Raw genomic sequence first — 21,253 nt, forward strand, 5'->3', positions numbered from 1 at the left:
CGACTAGTTAATAATTATTATTATAATAACTATAATAATTTTGTAGCTCATAGTATTTTTTGAAAATATCTAAACTTTTAAAATAATTTATATGTGATTTTTACATTTTATATTTCTTATTCTCACTAATATAAAAATTACAAACTATAATCAAACGTATTAGAAAATCAACTAATAAACCAACAATATTTTTATTATTGATAAATATAATAACTAAAAGTCTAAAACAATAAACACGGGTTTGTTTTCAAAAAAATAAAAATAAGCACAGGTTTCAAAAGAAAATAAACATTAAGAATTAATAAAATATAAAAATTTAAGTGACGCCCACCGCACCTACCTACACAGTACACACAAAGCATACACCAGTAGTTTATTTCTGCAAAGAAAACGACACCGTTTATGCTAATTGCTAAACCCTAAACCTTTTTCATTCACTGTCCTCCATTACTCTACAGGGGCCGAGGCCAGAAACGCAGCACCGGCAACACTCTTACACGTATACTCTCTCTCTCTCTCTCTCTGAGTTCAATGGCTTATTTTCATGATTTGAATGACTTAATATTTATTTAATTTTTATTTCACTCATTTTATACAGTAACGAAAATTAGGCTATTTCAATTTTTAGGGCAATCCAAAAGGGAGAACCTGATTGATTCTAAATGGTCAAATTGAAGAAACCCGATTACCCGGTTGCCATTGCAACCAAAACCAAGTTCGAGGACAGCGATGAACACGAATCGTCCTCTTCTGAACATGTGAGAAACCCTAAACACCTGCGCTTTTTTTTTTTAAACGTTTCAGGTTCGATGATTGTAAAAAAAAAAAACAAAAACAAAAACAAAAAATTTCATTTATAAAGCTTTAAATATTGAAAAACATTGTGGCTTTTTTGAATAATAGGAGGATAGCGATGAGCATGAACTGTCATCTTCGGAAGATGTGAGTAACCCACACAAAAAGTTTTAATTTTCAAGTTCAATTTTTGGATATATATATTTTTTCTTTTCAATTTATGGTGCTTTGAATAATAGGAGGAGCAAGAGATAGAGCGGGAGTTGGCGGATGTGACATTCGAACAATTGCAAAAGGCGCGTTCAGATGGGTCGCATTCGGCGTATAAAATGCCAAATCAAGAAAAGAAAACTGGGCGGGCGAACAAGAATAGGTATATGATATTTTTGTTTGTGGCTTGGTGAAATTTGTTATTTTATTTTAAGTATTGTGTGTGGAAGTAGTGGGCTTATTGTTGGAATTGTGTAAAGGCCAATGGAGGCGAGTTGCAAGAAGCCGGTTGGAAGGCTTAGAGAGGTGGTTCAAATTCCTAAGAAGGTGAGTTTGATGAAGTTAAATGTTTTGAGTTGAAACTGAATTATTGAGATTTTTTTTTTGCTTTATAATTAAATTGGATATTTTTCTATTAAGTGCCCTGTGATTCGTTTGGCTGCCAATGCTTTTTGGAAGAAAAATAAGGTAGAATGCAGGCACTTTCTGTGCTTGAATTAGAGGCTTTATACATTCACCTGTGAAATCTGACAAGCAAATAGGGCTTCAATTGAATGTGTTTTAAACTAGGATGCACGGACACTTGATTTGGGGTGTTGTACCCATGTCGTAACGGTGTCCTATTTGCCGTATCATGTTACAATTTTTCAAAAATTGCTTGTGTCGCCATATTGTACCCATACCTATGTCTGTATCCATGCATCCTAGGTTTTAAATGACAAATTGGGCAAATGGATTTCTAATTAAACGGAATCAAATGCTCTTAAGGACTGCAGTTGTTATCCTTGGTAGAATAACTTTGTGTTGATGGTAAGTTTCAGCCAGCAGCAACAGGGCATGCATGTCTTCCATTGATCTATGGTTATTCTAGATTGTATATTCCTAAATAACTAGTAGGCAGCCAATGGATTGCATGGTTCCTTGATTTTTTGTTTTTTATTCCTAGATTCTGATGCTCAATTTTTAGCATGTTCATAATGATACATATTTTACTCTTTTGTGTTTCTAAAAAGGGTATTATTCTCCCTTTTGCTATGATGGGACTGGTCAAAATTGTTAGTCTTGGAATATGACATGGAAATCACATCTCATGTTCAACTAAACATCTTACCAAGAGCCTTGTAGCTCAACTAGCACCTCGTGGTGTTTCCAATAAAGATGTTCATGGTTCAAATCCCCCCTCCCCTAACTATTGAACTATGAATAAATAAATAAATCTTTTAGTAATCTTATTAGCACGTTTATATAAGCTCATTACTATTGATGGGTATGCGAGATGACATTGATATTTCATTATCTTCAGGTTGTACGTGACCCCCGCTTTGAATCTTTATGTGGTACATTTGATGATAAGCAGTAAGCCCCCCCCCCCCCCCCCTCTCTCTGTCTCTCTATGTGTGTGTGTGTGGCTTTGTGTTCATATTTTGTTCCAATACTTCATGATATTTTATTTTCCCTCTCCCCAGTGGCGGGCAGTTCATTGATGAGGTTCTAGTTTAAAATGACTGATGTGAGGTTTTCAGTACTTGCCAATTTTTATTGTAGATCATGACAATGTGCTCTTATTCAAAGGACACCTTCTCCCCTTGCAAGAGCAAGGTGGAGTTCATGTATTCAAACCCCTTGGTTGTTTGTGTAATTACGAGTAAATAAAATATTGTAGATCATTTGCACGTTGGTTGTCTTCTTCCAAGCTATGGCTTTTCTGACTAAGATGGAAATCTACATTTTCCAGTTATTCCTTTAACGTTTCTATTGCAAGAACTTTTGTTGTATAGATAATATAAATTGGATCTTACAGGTTTAGGAGCAAATATAATTTTCTGTTCAAGAAATATCTTCCTGATGAAATAAAGGTAATCTTTTATTTATTTATTTATGAAGTATGTGCGACTTTCTTTTAAATCTATTTGTTAATTACTCTTCTGTGAAACTTTTTTTTCGGTATAACAGGAAGAAGAGAAGAAATTATCCAAATCCAAGGATCCAATTGCCGCCAACAGATTTGAACACAGCATCACTTGGATGGTAGGTGCCTAACCCTTTTGGAAAGAAATGTAACTCTAATTCTAGTTATTTTTCTCACCTTTTTTTAGGTAAGTAACTCACTTCATAATACTTGATTCAATGACCTTGCCCACCACCCCATTTTTATGGGTGGTGGAGTGCCCTTTGAACCCTTTGAACTAAAGGCCATTGGCCTGTCATTTATCTTGCCATGTTTATTATATATTCCTCTAAATTTTTATTTGTCCCATACAGATGTTAGTGCATTTACTAATGTTTTCTTACTGTTGATCATGTGCTGAAAGAGAGGTAATCTTCCTGCTGAAAGAGAGGTAAGCTTTTGAATTTATGAATTATGTGATTTTTGTTTACAGGTTCTCATCCTTGTGTGTTAATTTCTTTTTTCTGAACTTTATTTTGGATATAACAGAAATTGCGGAAGCAATTAGCAAAATCAAATGAGCCAGAAATCATTGGTGAATTAAAGAAACACATCTCTTGGATTGTAAGTGCTGTCCCTTTTGGAATAAAAATGCACCTCTGATTATGGTTTCATTTCAGAAATTTGTAATTCCTTTAAATTTTGTTCTCTCTAGAAATATTAGTGCATTTAAAAAAATTGCTTTTCTTTATGGTTTGTGCTGCTTTTTGGGTCATCTGTCTTTTCAGGATAAGCAATTAAAGTCCGAGTCCAGTCAGCATACTGATTCTGCAATTCTGGCTGAGCACAAGAAGAAAGAAAGAGAAGCAGCAAAGAAAGGGAAACAACCATTTTATCTCTCAAAAAGTACAGTCATCCTCCTCAATCTCTTCCTCTCTCTATCTCTCTCTTTCTCTCTTTGTAAATACATATGCGTGTGTGTATGTGTGAGCATTTGTCTATGCTTCTTGGAAGTATATCTAATGCAGTCAGGAGTGCAATGGGACCAGGATTCACTTTAATTGTACATTGAAGCATTAGTTTCTTACAAGGAAATAGAGGAAAAACCTCTTCTTGGGTTCTTAAGAGAACTTATAAGCCAAAAACTAACTTTTTTTTTTAATTGATAATAAAAGTCAAGATGTTATATGAATCTCATAATCTCCCATCTATAAGGACAAAACCCTAAAACTCTATAAATTATTAATCATAACCCTTTATTTAGACTAATCCTATCCATTCATACAAAAAATAAATGAAGAAGGCCCAAATCATTAAATAACCAAAAAAACTAGGCTGCAGTACCACTACAGAACCTGTGAACATTTGTTTTGTTGTTGCTGTTGTGTTTTTTGTTTGTTTGTTTTTTTTTTGTTGTCCTGCACTAATGTCCCATATGGAGGAGATGCAAATTATTCACAATCTTTTTAAAGTGATGATCTCTTGGTCTTAGCTATGTTAAAACAGGTCTGATAGACATCTGAAAAACCCAGAATTAAATTAACCCCAAACACTAGCCTTAGATTACATGGCACTTAGGCCTATGTTTTAAGCGATTGGCTTATGTTGATAATTAAAGCTTGTGAATCAAAGTACTCAGACTGGTTAATCTGAACTCTTCTCTTATTTATTGCTGAGAAATACAAAGTTCGATGAAAATGCATGGTGAGCATGGTGTTGGTGCTCAGGCTGGTCTGTTATTGGTAGTGTGGGGCATTGCATTGATGGTCACGGTAATGCTAGAGATGTGGTGGTTGAGATATTTATTGTTGCAACAATTTGTCTGGTTTTGGAAAAGTGTGAGTGTGCTTGGGGATTGGTGATGTTAGTAAGCTGTGCCAAATGAATAAGTTATGTTTTTTGAGGCAATTATTCATGTAGTATGTGGAGAGAAATTATGTGGTTGTGCTTAGGTATTTCCAAGGTGCATTACCATACACTTGTATTTGTATTGCCTTTGTTTCTATGTTAACACTTCTAAGATGCTGTGCTAATGGCATGCACCAAAAGGAATAGCCTAGCCTACCAGTGGTCTATTTAACTTGACTGGGGTCTGTTATTTGCAGGTGCAATCCGAAAGCAAAAGCTTATTGGAAAATTTGAAGATCTCAAGGTTCCTTTTTCACTTCTTGTTATGATGATATGGAAAATTTATTGTGTGAACTACAACTGGTTTAGTTTACTAATGAATATTTTTATATTTGCACAGGCTTCTGGCAAGCTTGACTCCTTTATTGAGAAAAGAAGAAAGAAGAATGCTGCAAAGGACCATAGATACATGCCATATCGCAGGTCCAACAACAGTGAGCAACAAAATTAATGGTCTCGCAAGTTTGGGTTGCTTTAGAGATACATACGTATATAGATCCTTCCATCTTGTTTAAGGTGGCAAACATCTCCACTTTGCAGGGGCAGTTGGGTTGAGAGTTTTTTGGTCATCTGATGCTCCTTTCTGGAGTTGTAATGCTACTTATGATTCCATATTTTTGTCTATGCGGTTTAGATTTCCTTTTGCTTTGTAATTTGGACATGTTTGTATTTTTATGATCTTGTTTATTTGGTTCTCATCACAAGTTAGATTGATCAAAGAAGCATAATAAATTTTATTTCAGAATTTTCATTTTTCCATATTTCAATTTTGAGTTCATCATAACTTATTTTCTTTTTGAATTTGGTCTTTAATGTTGTGGAGGATGCAATTTTGGCTTAATGTTAATCCCTAAAGCTTAAATAGCATGTATAAAAACATGGACAAAGTTTAGTTACAAAATTAGTTGTACTCTTAAACTATAACTTCATTCAATATTTTGTTATTGGAGGTGAATTTTGACAAATCCACCATTGGATTACATCTTCATCTTATATCCTATATGTTGTAAAATTTCTAAAAGATTAAAGATCAATAATTATGTCATCAATAAATTATTTAAATTGCAAGTTTTTGTGGTTTAAAAGATATGCATAAAATATAAACTTATAGATCATATAATAAATAATATCCAATTGACACAAAATTTAATATGTGTAATAAAAACGTAAAGAATATACAATTTAATGGTAAGATTTTTAAAATATGTAGTAATATTTATTTTATTGTATAAGATTGTAGCATAAGGCTACAATTAATTTTAGAACTAAACTTTATCCTTAAAACACCATCATCAACAGGATACACAACGAAGTTTAACAAAAACATGACAAAACACAAGACAACCTTCACAGGCACAGTCAGGGCGTTTCTATACAAACTCTCACCTCTTTCAACTTCTCAAGGTTAGCATTTTTTTTTTTCTTTTCTTAAATAAAATTTTATTGCCTTTCTTCTCTTTATGTTTTGGTTTCATATTTTGACCTCTTTAATACTTTCATTGACGTTGCTTTGAATAAATATTTTTCCCGGACAGTGGAAAAATACAACATTTTTCGTTTGGGCTTTAATTGTTTTGACTTTTGACTAGAAAAATGGTTATTTGGATGCTGAGAAAAAAAAAAAAAGAAACTATAAACTCCAATCAGTGGAGCCTGATATAATGGCAGAAGGTTTTTTATTTGATTTATAGGAAAGTTTGAGGAGAAGGAAGGATGTTAAGAATGCAAGTGATTGCAGTGAAGAGTCGACATGTCGTCTTTATCTTGTTTGTTTGTTAACGGCATGTCGCACAGCTATCATCCAGTTATACTACAAATCGTGCGAGATCAAGTAACTGAAATTACTGCCAGTCGTAAGGGAAATATAATGTTGTATGACCCGAGCCGAAAAGACAAAACACCCTTCATGCTTCAAATATCAAAGCATTGTCTGCGACATGTCGCAGACCGCCAAAGCCTATAGGATAGCAGAATTGTACCTGTAAATTATTGATAGAGTTGAGAGTAATTTAGGGTCCGTTTGGTTAGAGATTTCTAGTAACGTTATTTGTATTTTTTGGAATTATGTAGTGTGTGAAAAATATGTGTAATGTTGCTTTAACATTGAAAGCTATTGTTTAAATAACGGTAACAAACGGCCATTAGTTTCAGTCAGTTAAAGCAGTTAGGAAGCTTTTAGAGGTTCAGTTCAGTTTGTTAGAGATTAAGCCGACAATTTTTTTTTTCTCAATTCTCAGGCCAACGTTGATGTGTCAACTCCAGCCCACCAAGCAGAAAGAGTCAATTCCCAACATTCTCAGTCTCTGTCTTTCCAAAACTTGTCAGGTACTCCTTATTGCCTCTCAATTTTGACATCAAACATTCTGTCTTTTCTTCAAGATTGGTCTGATATCTTGTATTCCAAACTTTACGTTCAACTTGATCTCATCACTAAGCTTACCCACAATCTGAGTTGTTGCATCATTTTCTTATCTAATTATTGTTTCATACAGGGCCTTTTGCTGTGGAGGATGATTGGTCTGCGTAAAGAGAGATAGATGGTCTATACATTCTGCAGAAACTAAAACTTTACTTACCCCACTGCATCATCAATTGTCACTGCACAAACGCCTGCTGTGTTTGCTGTCAACAACTCATCCTTAGTCTTTGGCATTGTAGATTAGGACACCCTTCTTTTTCTAGAATAGGCCATTAGAGCATCTTCTACCACTTGCTCATGATTCCAATAATGAAAATTCTCACTGTACATTTTGTCCTTTAGCGAACAGAAAAGGTTACCTTCTCCTAATGCAATTCATGTTTCAGCTATTCTTTTGCATTGGTCCATTATGATATTTGGGGTTCTTTCTCTACTGCCATGTTGATGGTTTTAAATACTTATTAATTATTGTTGATGATTGTACCCATGCTAATTGGTCTATTTAATGGAGCATTTGGGGCTTTGGGATGGGTTAAAATGAATTTTCCTTCTGCCCCTCCAAAACCTACTCCTAAAAAGTTACTGGCTTTTCAGCCCTTGCGTGCTAGCGTTTTCTCTTACTAGTAAAGGGGCGGCTAGTTGTAGTGCGCAGTGTACTAGTAAAATAGGAAAAGCGGATTGAGATAACCAATAACAGATGGAGGTTGAGAATAGAACATGTTCAGTGCCTTGCCCTTGTCTCCTTCGCCGGAGACTGCAAATGATGGGAATCCTATCAATTAAGAAGAGGCATGGGCATCGCCTCTCGATCCCCCCACCCCTTCTTTCTTTTTTACAAAAATTCTGGTTGGTTTAGCATTATGTAAAATTTTGTTAATGGAGATTGATTGGAATATACCATATTGTGTGGATAAGATGGCATAATTTTTCTCGATCCCCCCACCCCTTCTTTCTTTTTTACAAAAATTCTGGTTGGTTTAGCATTATGTAAAATTTTGTTAATGGAGATTATTGCTATACCATGTTGTGTGGATATATGTATAATTTTTCAAAGTTAGTTTAAGTAAATGTGTGCCATGATGTTGAGGTTTAGGAATATGAATTCTTTTAAATGAAGGCTATGAATTCCCGCTCATGGTTTTGTCATTCCAGATCCTATTTTCAATGTCTTATGTTTCTTGTTTTTGGATAATTTATTATTTTTTGCTTTAAATTGATGGGTAGTTCTTAGATTTTGGCTTTCTCTTCAACTTTATTTTTTGTCACTGTTTGGTGTCAATTCCATCCTTTGTATGCTTTCGTTGTCAACTTGTTCCTGTAGCAGTGTGTGTTAGGAACCTGCCCTGGTATCATGGTGCATTATGTGTGCTGTGCTGCTGCTCAATGGAGGTGCTAATTATGTTAATGCTACTATCATGGCCAGTATTGTTACAATTAGATCACTTAAAGTTTTCCTTCCCTGATTAATTGATAGCATATATCTATCTTTTTTTCTAGGCAGAGGCATTTTTGAAATACTTCCTAGGCTTAATAAAATTACATTTGATAGTGTGATTGATGAACTATTGTTTCTCAATTTTCCACTTGAGTGTAGATTGCCTTCTGGTTTGATGATGTTGGAAAAGGGAAAAACAATTCAAGAGAGTGTCTATGAGCAACTGCATGTTCATGAGAATCAACTGCATATTATTTACGCTCATGATTTGAAGGTGAGTCAAAGGCCACTTCATGTGAATTCAGTGGTTTATGATTTGTATTCTTCATGTTGCACTTGTTCAATGCAAAATGCTATATAGGATGGTGCTGTTTGTATAGCCTCTTTTTCTTTTTTTTCTTTTTTTTGGTCCCTCCAGATACTATGGGAATCTTGTTTGCAGCATCACGAAGAACTTTTGCCCAAACATTTGTTGCGTCCCAGTTATTCTCGTGCACTTTATTTTCCTGTGTGGTTCTATGTTATCCCTCTCGACCTTCAAATATGTCATATGATCCATTACTTATTCTTCTTATCAGTAACTTTGGATCTAATGATCATGCTATAACTTAATTCTTAATATATGCCCTGGTTGCAGATCAATCAGTTGATTCATTCTGCACAGGAGTATCAAAACAACAATAATGGTAGTGGAACTGTTGGTGTCACCAGATGATTTACAAACAAATTGTAACAAGTGAGAAATTAGTGTTGGAGAAATTTTATGCATTACGACCAGCCTTACCAGTTTTGTATGTCATTCTTTGTGCCTTTAGTTAAAGGACTAATGATGTTTTAATATCCTCTTTGTTAAATAAGAAGTTGATAGATAAGTTACAGAGATCAACAATTGTGAGAATTGTATTCCAAAAAAAGGCTTTCACAAGACAATAAGAAAACTAATTTTATTCTGTAAAATTACACCTGTATGTTTCTAGATACTGCAGTGGGCAAGGGGTAACTCTTGACAATCATGTTATTCAGTTTGTTCTCTTTATAATTGAACCTGGTGACCTTTTGAAATTCAGTTTGACAGTCATGTTATCTGTGCATGGTTGGCATTGTTGACCTTCAGAAATTTATAATGTTAATTGAATAGTTGTTAAGTTCAAATTATATATGTTGCTTAAGTTATGCTAGAAATTTGAGCTTTGAGAGATCAAGGCCATGGAAAATTAGTTGTCATCCCCCCCCCCACCCCCCACCCTCCCCCTCCCCCTCCTCTCTCTTCTTTATTACCCCTTCCCCCTCCACTAATTAGGAGCTAAATGCAATTAATCATGAGTACATCTTGTTCTTGATCACTTATCTTACTGTAGGTTCCTGGTGACGGGTTGTCATCTTGCAAGAACTTTGGAGTTAAAGCTGGTTGAGGACACAGGATTTTCCAGAAGGTACACATGGTGTTTGCAGGTATATCTCAAGTCTCAACAACTCATTTTGCTTAAGTTTTAAAATAATTTCCATTATTTTGATAGGTTCATAATATATTCCTATTATAATTGTTTATCAGATTGCTGAGGTTGTCAATAGTATGAAAGATTTAATGACTTTCTGCCGGGATAATGACATCAGGCCAATGGGTAAGTAGTTCTCACATCACATGCTGCAGTGATAGCATGCAATACTGTCCCCTCTCCCCATGAATTATGGATCATTACTTAAAAGAAAAAAGAAAAAAAAAGGCACACACCATTTTAGATTGTTTCTTGAGTTCTTCTCCCCATTGGCCTTCTTTTCTATTGATATAATATCAATAATCAATTGTAGAGAGCTCGAAAAATTATTCCTGAGAAACCACCACAACTAATCTCTGGAAAAAAAAATTAAAAGAAAAGGTGGGTATAAGGTGTGCTCAATGCCAGCCAACTGAAAAAGATAAGTTGATGGCTACTTTTACTGCTCCCGCCTCCCAGCAGTAATGTGAATGATGGTCTAAAGCTGATCAACTGAGGACATTTGACTAGCTCAGAACAGGCAGCATCAGTACTGCCAGGTTATTGCAACAATTTTCTGAGATAGAACTCCTTGGCCTCAAGAGTAAACAGGGTAAGGCAAGAGAGTTCTTCAAATGTGTCTAACCACAGTGCACCTTGTTAAACTGTATAGAGGCCCTAAAACCTCAGTTCAGGACTAATCCAAAACTCAACAATTGATGGCTTGTCAAGCAATCTCAATGTTTCTATTTATTTCTTGGAGAGCCGGAATATACATACAGGATCATACCATCCAAAAGACAAAGCAGGAGATGGTCAACAAAAGACGAAAAGCGAATGGGAATACTGCGGACAGAGTCAACCGCTAGATCAACCGAAGGACAGTTGTTGACTTGCCAACAAGAAGCAGAGTGATCGATATTTTTCAAAACAGTTAAGTTCTGGGAACTGTACAGCAACTGTGGCTGCCCCAGGAAATGCATTGCGTAGTAGTGCAGGGAGGATCAGCAGTTAGGAGCTATCTTAATAGTGAATTTCATGGCAACAACTTCAACAAGAAGAGAGAACCAGAGGTCCCAGAGAAGCATCTTCTGCCTGAAGCAATTTTGAACATTATTCCTGATTGTCATGAAAAAGGAAAGTTCAGTAGCAGCAGTGGTGGTGATATGTGCCATGGATGGAAGGCATAACCATTTTTGGGGTTATTTTCTTGTGGATAAGACAGAATGTTGGGGAGTAGCTTAGCATGTACAGGGAGTCCTGAAGCAGTTTTTATGGGCCCTTTTGATAATATCACATGAAGTGAAGATCACTTATAAGCTACTCTTAGAGACTTTTGAGTACCATGAGTTGGTAAGGTCTGCAGTCTGCACCTTGTTCATAATCAATGTTTACCCGTGTAATTTCATACCCTCACAATCTTAAATAGCTTTGATGATATATATGACATCACACCATATATCTTTTGGAATCGTATTCATGAGCTTTAAATTATACTATAATCTTTGGACTTAAATATGTAATAAAGGATTTGAGTAGATGGTACCGTTGCTTGAACAGACAAAACAGGACGACTCCATTTCATGCATGGGCATTGGGCAAGTAGAGCAAGGCCTTCAGTAAACTATTCAGACTAAAATTCCATGTTCAGAATAATAAAAGCAAGTGGAAGAGCATTTTGTTATATTCTTGCCCTTATATAAAATTTTGGTATCTGTTCCTGGAGTAGGGGCCTAGGACTCTAGAATTTCACGTTTGCAATACAACTGTAAAACTAGCAACTACAAGGAGCACTAAAATGCTGCTCAAGGCCAAAGAAAAATGCAGCCAAAAAATTAGAGGTTAGTTCACTCATATACATTAATGAGCTTTAACTCAAATAACATATCATCTTCTTCTAAAACATTGAGGGTGTGATTGAGAGTTCAAGACTAATCAGAACTACGTACTAGAAAAAACGTTCAGAAGATTTAATTAACACTTCCATTAAACAAGTGGGGGGTACCAATATACACATTGCCTCATTTGCATACAAATTCTAGGCTTTAAGAAAAAAAACCATTCAGTATTTGTAGGACACTCATTTCCTAACTCTATATAATACAGAAATTCCTATCTAACGAGGTTAACTGCTAGTCAAAAATGCGTTAACCTCTCTCTAAATTCATTCGGGTATATAACTACAGAGTCTAAACAGAGACCACCTTTAGTATGCGTACAATCAATCTGGGTCATAGAGAATTTAATTTTGGTTGATGCATTAGAGCCATCAACAACAAAGGTCCCAACATGGTAGTAATTCCATTTTCCAGTTTCTTTCAAAAAGCACTTTGATGCAGCATGCTGACCATCTGAAGTCCATAGCTGAAACTGCACTGGCTTAATGTCCCATCCATGAACATGCTCTGAATTACAAATTCGCCGACCAAATCTTTTGGATGCCCGTCCAAGCTGCAGCTTGAAGAATACGCTATATGACCCTGGTGGAAGTGGGAAGTCCACCTCCCCATCAACTTCAAACCACCAAATCTGTTGAAGGTATGCAACTGTGCAGAATCTACAAGCAAGAAACAGGAACTCCAAGTCAATTCCAGTACTCCATTACACTAAGTAGGAAAAGAAATGATAAAAAACAGCTATTCAGATGTATTTAATCATGACATATTTAGTAATCATGTGCCTTGTGTAGATGATTTAATGAATAATATGGACTTAATAGATGCGGGTGGTCATCTAAATCACTATGTAATGTAATTGTTTGGCAGAGATTCCTTCAAACAAATATGGCAGAAAATTTGTCCAAGAAATAAGGCAGCATATTCTAGCAAATTCAGTTGCAAAAAGAGCACCAGAACAGATGAAAAGATTGGCAGTTCTCCACTGTTGAGAAACTGAAGCACCACTTCAAAAACCAATAAAAGCTTTTTAATTTCTCAAAGCTTTTCTAATCAATCTAATGAATCACAAAGTCAAGAAAAAAACAAAAGTTAGCATCTTCTTATGTTTTAATAATTTTCCTCACACTTTTAATAGCAATTGAAAGACTACAAATGCCTACTTTTGGATCAGCCCAGCAACAATGAAAGAAAAGGAAAAATGGAAAGTTTGAAGGGAGGATTTTCAGGCTTGTCATGATTCTTCTCATAGCAATTAGTTTTTAAAGGATCAAACGTGTTAGTCCAACTCAAAGATAGCATAACTTCGAGTTCAATAATATGATGGTCATTTTATTACCAATAAGAACTGCCTTAAACATTAAGATCTTCCAAACAAACTCAATGGTATTGGACATCCTTCAAAATGACCACATCCTTCATATGACCCGTATTTATTATTTAAGAAAACTTGCTAATAAAGTTATTATGATTTATGAAACCACTTGCAATTCTGATAGCATCACACAATAAATTTTAAAATTTCAATCATAATTGATAGAAAAGATAACTAAAAAAAAACCTACTCGGACAAATTCCAGCAAGGGAATTCCACAGTTGGCTGGAGTTTCGATCGTCCATCTAAAACATACATGACAAGAAAAATACAAATTTTCTCCCATTTCCATTGAAAATCAATGCATAAAAGCTAAAAAAAGAGGGTTAAAAAATTGAACGAATCTCACCTAGATTCTTCAGTTGGGATATGATTCCAATATCTTCGATCATCTATCCCGGTGATCGCTAACCCTTTTGAAGCAATGGACAAACAAACACCACCTGTTCTTTTATGCAGCCAAACTCTCTGCATAAAGCCAATTTTTCAACAAATCCATCAGAAACAGATCCATATCAAGAATAATCCAAACAGGAAATAAGCCAGAGAACCATATCAGGGAGGTACCAAAACTTTATCACAACAAAACCAAATAATTTTATTCCCCTCTCAATTAATTAAAATAAAATCTAAGATTTCTAAATTAAAATTTATTTTCTTTCCCTCATTTTCTCAAAACCGAAACAGAGTAAAACTAATAAACCCCAAAACATATTTTCAAATCTAATCACAGGGCCGTATTTATTTCCTAATAAACGAAAACCCCATCACAACCAATCAAAAACCACATCTAAAAACTCGAAACTTTTAATTTTCACACACTTTCTCAGCACCCAAACAGAAAACAAACACACACAGAGAGATAGAGAGAGAAATACCTTAGTACCCCCATCGAAACTATTAGCTCGACAAAGTCTTTCATAAATCTGTCGCTTACCCAAATTTTCAGGCACATCATCGAACACTTTCCGAAGAAGAACTTCATAATTCGAGGGCAACTTCGATTCCCACACAAAATCAGCCCAGGAAGCGCCACGAAAAGCTCGATTCATACTCGCCAATTTGCAAATCTCTGGGGGGTCAAAGTAACCCAGAATCAGAGCCACGCAGTCCTCTGGTAAATCACCCAAATTGGGTTTTGATTGCAAAGCCAAATTAGACCCATTAGAACAAGCATTAGAGCCTTGGCCAAAGAACAAAGCAGAGAAATCCGCACCCATGAAACAGAGCCAGAGCCAGAGCCAGAGCCAGATCCCTACAGAGAGAGAGCCTAGGATGATGGGATATTCCAAAAGATTCAGTTTTTACTAATAAAGAGAAGAGAAGAGAAGAGAAAAGGTTGTTGAAACAAATAAATAAGAAAGAAGAGGTTATGTTATGTTGTGTTTTTTGTTTTGTTTGTTTCTCGAGAAACAGAGGGGAGGACAGCGGAGATTGATATGGACGGAAAGCTGAAAACGAGGTGTGTGTCTGAGTGGATCGGTGGTTTTCCCTTTTCTAATTTAATTTATAGTGTAATAACCCATAACATGATAACATACATGCATGCCAGTACATAGATTTGCTTAATTCTTGCATGGTATATAGATGCTGTTTTTGGAATATAAGCAGGTCTGGTGGATACTGTTTTGTACTTCAGATTTTTGTTAGGTTTAGATATTTAATGATATTTATTTCCCATTACGGTTTTCCTTTTCCTTTTCGTTTTTTATGGGGTGATAATAACTCCTTTTGATTCTTTCAAAGATAAAAGGGATTAAAAAAACGATAATATCTTCTTCATTTTTTGGTTGGTTTATTTTTTTGTTTTGTTATCTACTTTATTTTTTAAGGAAAACTATGAGCAAGATAATAGGATAAAGGCCAATAAATAAAACCGGATTAGGAAATTATCAAGATGTGGGAGGGAGTTGTGAGGGATCCCAGTTGTAAAAGTGAAAATACATAATTATTTAATGTATGAGATGATTATTATCTATATATAGAAAATAATTTAACTTCAAAGAAATTAGAATTCAAGTATTCTCCCCTCAAAAATTCTAGGACCATATCACAACTTTTGTTACAATTGTCCACATGACAGATTGTGAGTAGTGGAAAAAAAAATTTATGTGAAAATGACGGCATGTAGAATAGTTGCTGCAAAGTTATGGTTTTTTATGTGATATTATAATTACTCTCACTCCTCTACTCTTTTTTCTCAAATCTTTCCTTAATTATCTGTATTCTAAATATATCCTAACTACTAACAAATTCTTTAGCAACATGGCTCGGTTATTCATATTTATCTGTATCTAAACATATCCTTACCACCAACATATTCTTTAGCTACATGGCTAGGTAATTCACCTTTGTTGCTTTCCCTCTTATGTAAATAAAGAAAAATTATGAAGGTACTACAAGTTTTATTACATAAAATTTATAAAGTGATGTAATAGGGAATGTGATTCATAGATTTAACCACTTATAACTAGATATTTGAATTGCTTTTTTATGATTAGTAACACATTAATTTATAAGCTCAATGTAGTAAAAAATGTAGTATCTGTAGCACTACTTAGTAAATAAAACTACTTCTAGCATTTATCCTAAAATTTGACCATTTTGTTGGATAAAATATGGTAATGATTTTATTGATGACAATACTCATCCTATGGGTATTTTATGATAAGGGTTTAGGTGGTGAACTTATAGATTTGGGCATGACGTAAAATGTGGAGGTTTTAGGTTCAATCCACCATACCATTGTATCATTGGATTTCCAGGTTATCTTAACTCTTATGGATAGGGAGTGGAATAATATGATCAAAATCCAAGATACCACTTCCTTATGTAAGAAAACAAGGTATTTTACAAATAAGTAAATGAATGTTTATCTTAAAGATTTAAGTAATGTAAAAATATATTTCACATTATGAATTTATAATCTCTCAGACATCGAATAGGGGTGTATAGTTGATCGAAATAATCAACCACATTATTTCTTTGATCACACTAACCATTTCACTCCATTTTGACTACCTCATGTAACTTTTAACATCAAGCATGATGTGGTTTAGAGAGTGAAATGTGTTGCCGAAGTCAGTAATCATTACCAATGTAAAAATCGCATCGACTAAAATTTGTTAACTCCAACACCTCTGTTCCCTTCGTCATCACATCATTTTCCTCAACTTTTTCATTTGTTGTCTATGTTCCCTCCTTCCCATAAGCAACTTCTCGAATGGGCATCATGGTTTTCAGACCCGGACCGTTCATTGAACCGTAAAAGGGAGAAATTCAAGGTTTTTAAGGTCGAACCGGGGTCGAACCGTGATGACGTCATAATTAATTTAATAATTATTTTAAATATATATATAAACATTAAATTAATAAAAAATAAAAAAAATTAACTAAATTAGTCTAATTTACTTTCAAGACAGCCAACAGACATACACAAATGCATTCATAGGCTGAGAAAAAGGCAAAGCTTAGTAAATTATTAGTTTGAAGTATCTATATATAATATATTCATCTGCATAGCCCTAGCTAGATCTCAAGAGAATGGGCTTGCAATGAAATCTTCATCCAAGTACTTTCATGCACATGCATTACAGAAACAAGGAAATTAATCAATGACCTATGTCTAGTATCTGTCCAACCATCAGCCATAAGTGTACATCCAACTTCTGCCCAATGCCTACGTTGTGACTCAACCAACAATTGAACTTCTTTCTTATTATCCCTCAACAAAGGGACCCGTACAACATGATAAGATGGACCTTTGTAACCAGGACCAGCAGCAGCTATGGCATCAATCATCATTTGGTAGTACACTGAATTCACTACATTAAAAGGAATGCAATTGTCATACAGAAACCTTGCAATAGCCATATCAGCTTGCCTCACCCTTTCTTTTCTTTGGAATACACTTTTAAGACCCGGTTGAGCTCCTGGAGTAGTTCTTGGAGCAAAGTAATTATCCACTAGCTTTGTACCCTTTCTTTTACCTAAAACAGGTTTTTTAGGCAACCCACTACTAAATAATTCTTGAACATCATCATCTTCTTGCAAATCACTATTTGTAGAAGGAACACTAAACATTTCTTCTTGACGTTGTTTCTCAGCTTTTTTCTTCAACTCAAACTCCTTCACATATTCCAACATTTGGTATCTCACATCATGAGAAACCTTTTTACATGATCCAATATCACCTTTTATCCCCGCAAGGTGTTTTTTCATCCTATTAATACCCCTACCTTTATATGTTTGCCTACAATACACACATGTAAAAGTATTCCATCCCTTCTCATCCGACCCAAGGCTAAAATGTTCCCAAGCTGGATCAACCTTTTCCCTTACTCTTGAGCAAGACTCCACTACATTGGAATCAACTTCATGTGATGGAGTAGACCCGGTCTCTGTTTCCATTTTAATCTAAAAGACTAAACAACAGTCAAACACGCATAGACCCATCAATTTTTGAAATACAGATATTCAAAGAACCACAACTTCATACGCATTAAAACACTACCAACCGTAAAAAAGAGTAAAGACACTACAAATTAAAACATAACAATAGACTCTATCCACATAAATACACCAACTAATGTCAATCAATTCTATTCCAATTCATAAAATATAAATTGACATAAAAGAAAGAAGAATTAAAAAGGATAAAGCTTCCACAGATAAATCTTAGTAAGAAGAATAAACACTATCAATTAATTCTCTCTAAATCTCAAAATCTATATTCAGAAAGTTCCCATAATGCTGTCAAAGCTTCCACAGATAAATCTCAGTAAGCTTAAATAAAATAAATCAGCGGTATGTTACATAGACAACAAAGCTACGACTCCCAAACTGAAAACAACTCACAGTAGGATACATGACAGAAAAGAAAATTTTATTGTAATTATTGATTGCTCTAAAATTAATAAATTTCCATTTTCAACAAAGAGTTAAATATTATAGGCAACGAAGCAACAATGCAAGAACTCTACCGATAAACTATGAACTTCTAGATGTAATTATGGATTCCTCTAAAATTAACAAACTCCCTTTTTCAACAATGTTTTTAAATGCTAAAGACATCAAAGCAAGAATGCTAGAACTACAAAGACATCCTAATCTTGTGACGAGACTGCATTAATAGTTAGGAAGCAACTCATACCGCTAAGATTATACAATGGAAGAATAAACCTTAATCAGATTATAATTTCTGCAATTTTTGCATTACTAAGAATACAGTTTCAGACAACACGAACACAAATTTGAACATAAACATTTCTCATTAGTAAAACTGTGATCACAAACTCACCCAGATTCGGCTTTCAAGCCCCCCAGTAACATAAACCCCCACTTTCGAAAACAAAAAATCCCAGAATTTCTCATTTCTCATTAATCAAAGAATTATCCAATTTTATGAATGAAAAATAAAATGTAGTAATGGAATTAAAGAAGAAGAAAATGGAAATGACCTCTTCAACGGCCTTTTCTCGAAGAGAGGCAGAGAGTGAGCTGCGACGGCTGAGCTACGATGAGCGACGGCTGAGCTGCGATGAGCGTGCGATCTTGGTTGAGCTGCGATGAGCGTGTGATCTTGGCTGAGCTGCGATCTGGGCTGAGCTGCGACGTCGACGACAAAGAGAGGCAGAGACGAGAGAGTGATTGAGAGAGTGGGCTGAGCTGAGCTGCGACGGCGACGACAGAGAGAGGCAGAGACGACAGAGTGATTGAGAGTGGGCTGTGCTGAGTTGCTACGGCGACGTCAACGACAGAGGGAGGCAGAGACGAGAGAGTGATTGAGAGTTGAGAGAGTGAGGAAGAGGCAGAGAGTGAGGGTTTCGTTTAAGGGATTGAGGGTTATTCAATCAAAAAGCCCAAACGACGCCGTATTAGGAAGATTAAAAAAAAATAATAAAAAAATTAAAAAAAAAAGGGGATGAAATGGCGCCGTTTTAAGCTAAAACAAGGCAGCCCGTTTGAACCGTCCAAACCAGTCACGGTTCACAGAACCAGACGGTTGGACCACGGTCCGGACGGTTCCATGCTTTTTTCGCATGGAACGGTTCTTCACCTTAAATGGACCGTAGATGTGAACGGTTCGAGGGTTTTACGGTCCAACCGTACGGTTCGGTCCGGGTTTAAATTCCATGATGGGCATACCACACACCAACACACGTGCATGTCACCATTCTGGCTACACCAAATCGAATCAGGGTGGAGAAGGCGTGAGTGTGGATATTTATGGGTTGGGCTTAATCCATATAGTATTAAGTAAGATTTCATTCTATGTTTACTGCAAATTAGTGTTTTTATTTTTTTTAAATTTTTTTGTGTGTGCAAGTTGTTAATCACTATGGGAGGCGGCATCTATTTTGAAGACACAATGTCAACCACTAGCTTTGATCGATTTCAAGTTTATCATTATGTATTCATTCAATTTGTGAGTTTATTTATTTGTTGTATTTGATGACATATCAAAACAATTAATATTTTATAAGTTGTTCTTGTTAATTACAACACTATTATACACAAATGAAAAAACAACTAAAATTAGTTTCAATCGACCTTTCATTTGTATGTAAATGTGTGTAACAACGTTTTCCCTTATATAATATACCCAACATGGAGACCAAAGCTAGAGTCATGACTCTAATGGTTATTGAGTAATACTACAGACACAAACTATTCTACAAACATTTTACAAATTGCTTATGTGGCATACTCCAACTCAGCTTTTTAAAAACTAAAATACCACGTCAGAAATTAACAAAGTAAATTTTAAAAAACCCCAAATAACGTTTGCAACAAAACCCTCTCCCTCTCCCTCTCTGCGCCTCCCTTTCTGCCTCAGCAGTACTGTACGGCGCCTCCATCTCAGACCAAGCCCTCTCTGCGCCTCCCTCTTTGCCTCATTGGTGCTAACAAACTCCTGTGACGGCGAAAAACCCAGGCCTCAAATCCTCTGCCTCACGCCCTCTCTCCTTGCCATAAAATTCTCACACTCCGACCAACGCCGCCGCCAACTCGCAGGAATCATTGCAGAACTCACCGGAACCATGGCTGAGAAGGAATATTCAGGAATATGCTTTTTTTTTTATTCAACATTATTTGAGCTTTACATCTATGGATATCTTTGCTCTTTATTTATGTTATTAAGAGATGGACATGTTTGATCCTTGTTATGTTCAAGTTTGTTACATAACCTACTTCAACACGAACTAGACACAAATACAACAATAGAATACAAAGAGGCATACACTGTAATACAACAAAGCCTCTACTTGAATGGAGGATAACTCATTATCAGATTTGAAAAACAACTAAACCATAAAGCTAAAAATAAGTAGACCAAGAAAAACATTGATAACAAACAATTGTTAAACAATTCCTCTTCTATTTCTATATATATTTCTTTACAATAATAACGGGCATACCCCTTGCCAAGTTAAACTAATGCAATCCTTAGAAAGCATCCACTAATCCATACACATCTTCTATAATTCTGCTATCCATAAGACTGACAGTTATCCAAAATAAACAATAGCTTGACATCTTACAATAGAAAATTAATCATCTAGTGTACAGAATTTTTTTGAAGTACTCTTGATTGGAGAGCTGATGAGGCAGCACCAAAGTAAATGAAAGTTAAATGTTGAGCCCAACATAGCTCCTTTCCAATTCCATATCCATATGATGAATATGTTGAAGTTCAAAACCATTAAACTATTTTGCCTCCCTTGTCATTGTTTTAGTTGCTGCTGAAATTGTAGAGTAGAAGTTGATTGAACAGGTTCAAAGAATAACACAAACACAGCCTTTATTGTCATCACTTTCATTATCAGTATCTTCTATTTCACTGTCAGGGT

At 35.3% G+C, this 21,253-nt stretch overlaps 2 protein-coding genes and 2 long non-coding RNA genes across 6 annotated transcripts; 3 read left to right on the forward strand and 1 right to left on the reverse strand.

The window, feature by feature from the left end:
• Positions 1–358: 358 nt before the first annotated feature.
• LOC115972353 (ribosomal RNA processing protein 36 homolog) lies at positions 359–5,550 on the forward strand. Of its 2 annotated transcripts, none has more exons than XM_031092618.1 (13): positions 359–499; positions 599–758; positions 904–942; positions 1,035–1,168; positions 1,266–1,332; positions 2,309–2,361; positions 2,807–2,861; positions 2,959–3,033; positions 3,318–3,344; positions 3,443–3,517; positions 3,682–3,799; positions 4,999–5,045; positions 5,142–5,550. In XM_031092618.1, exons 2-13 carry the CDS (start codon positions 663–665, stop codon positions 5,250–5,252), a joined length of 897 nt encoding a protein of 298 aa, XP_030948478.1. In that variant the 5' UTR covers positions 359–499; positions 599–662; the 3' UTR covers positions 5,253–5,550. The 2 variants fall into 2 exon arrangements, with proteins under 2 accessions (XP_030948478.1, XP_030948477.1); XM_031092617.1 differs by having other exon boundaries at positions 629–758.
• Positions 5,551–6,093: 543 nt separating this feature from the next.
• On the forward strand, positions 6,094–8,091 carry LOC115970009. Its single transcript, XR_004087104.1, has 3 exons — positions 6,094–6,205; positions 7,039–7,126; positions 7,294–8,091. It is a non-coding gene; the product is annotated as an uncharacterized LOC115970009 (long non-coding RNA).
• A 568-nt stretch (positions 8,092–8,659) lies between these two features.
• LOC115972349 lies at positions 8,660–11,585 on the forward strand. 2 transcript variants are annotated; one of them, XR_004087468.1, is made up of 4 exons: positions 8,660–8,929; positions 10,014–10,107; positions 10,208–10,277; positions 10,465–11,585. It is a non-coding gene; the product is annotated as an uncharacterized LOC115972349 (long non-coding RNA). The 2 variants fall into 2 exon arrangements; XR_004087467.1 differs by having other exon boundaries at positions 10,208–11,585.
• A 494-nt stretch (positions 11,586–12,079) lies between these two features.
• Positions 12,080–14,967, reverse strand: LOC115972413 (F-box protein PP2-A12-like). Its single transcript, XM_031092695.1, has 3 exons — positions 14,279–14,967; positions 13,750–13,868; positions 12,080–12,687 (listed from the first exon to the last, which is right to left on the reverse strand). Exons 1-3 carry the CDS (start codon positions 14,618–14,620, stop codon positions 12,267–12,269), a joined length of 882 nt encoding a protein of 293 aa, XP_030948555.1. The 5' UTR covers positions 14,621–14,967; the 3' UTR covers positions 12,080–12,266.
• Between the last annotated feature and the right edge of the window lie 6,286 nt (positions 14,968–21,253).

The sequence above is a fragment of the Quercus lobata genome, chromosome 12 (assembly GCF_001633185.2).
Source record: "Quercus lobata isolate SW786 chromosome 12, ValleyOak3.0 Primary Assembly, whole genome shotgun sequence".
Lineage (NCBI taxonomy): Eukaryota > Viridiplantae > Streptophyta > Magnoliopsida > Fagales > Fagaceae > Quercus > Quercus lobata.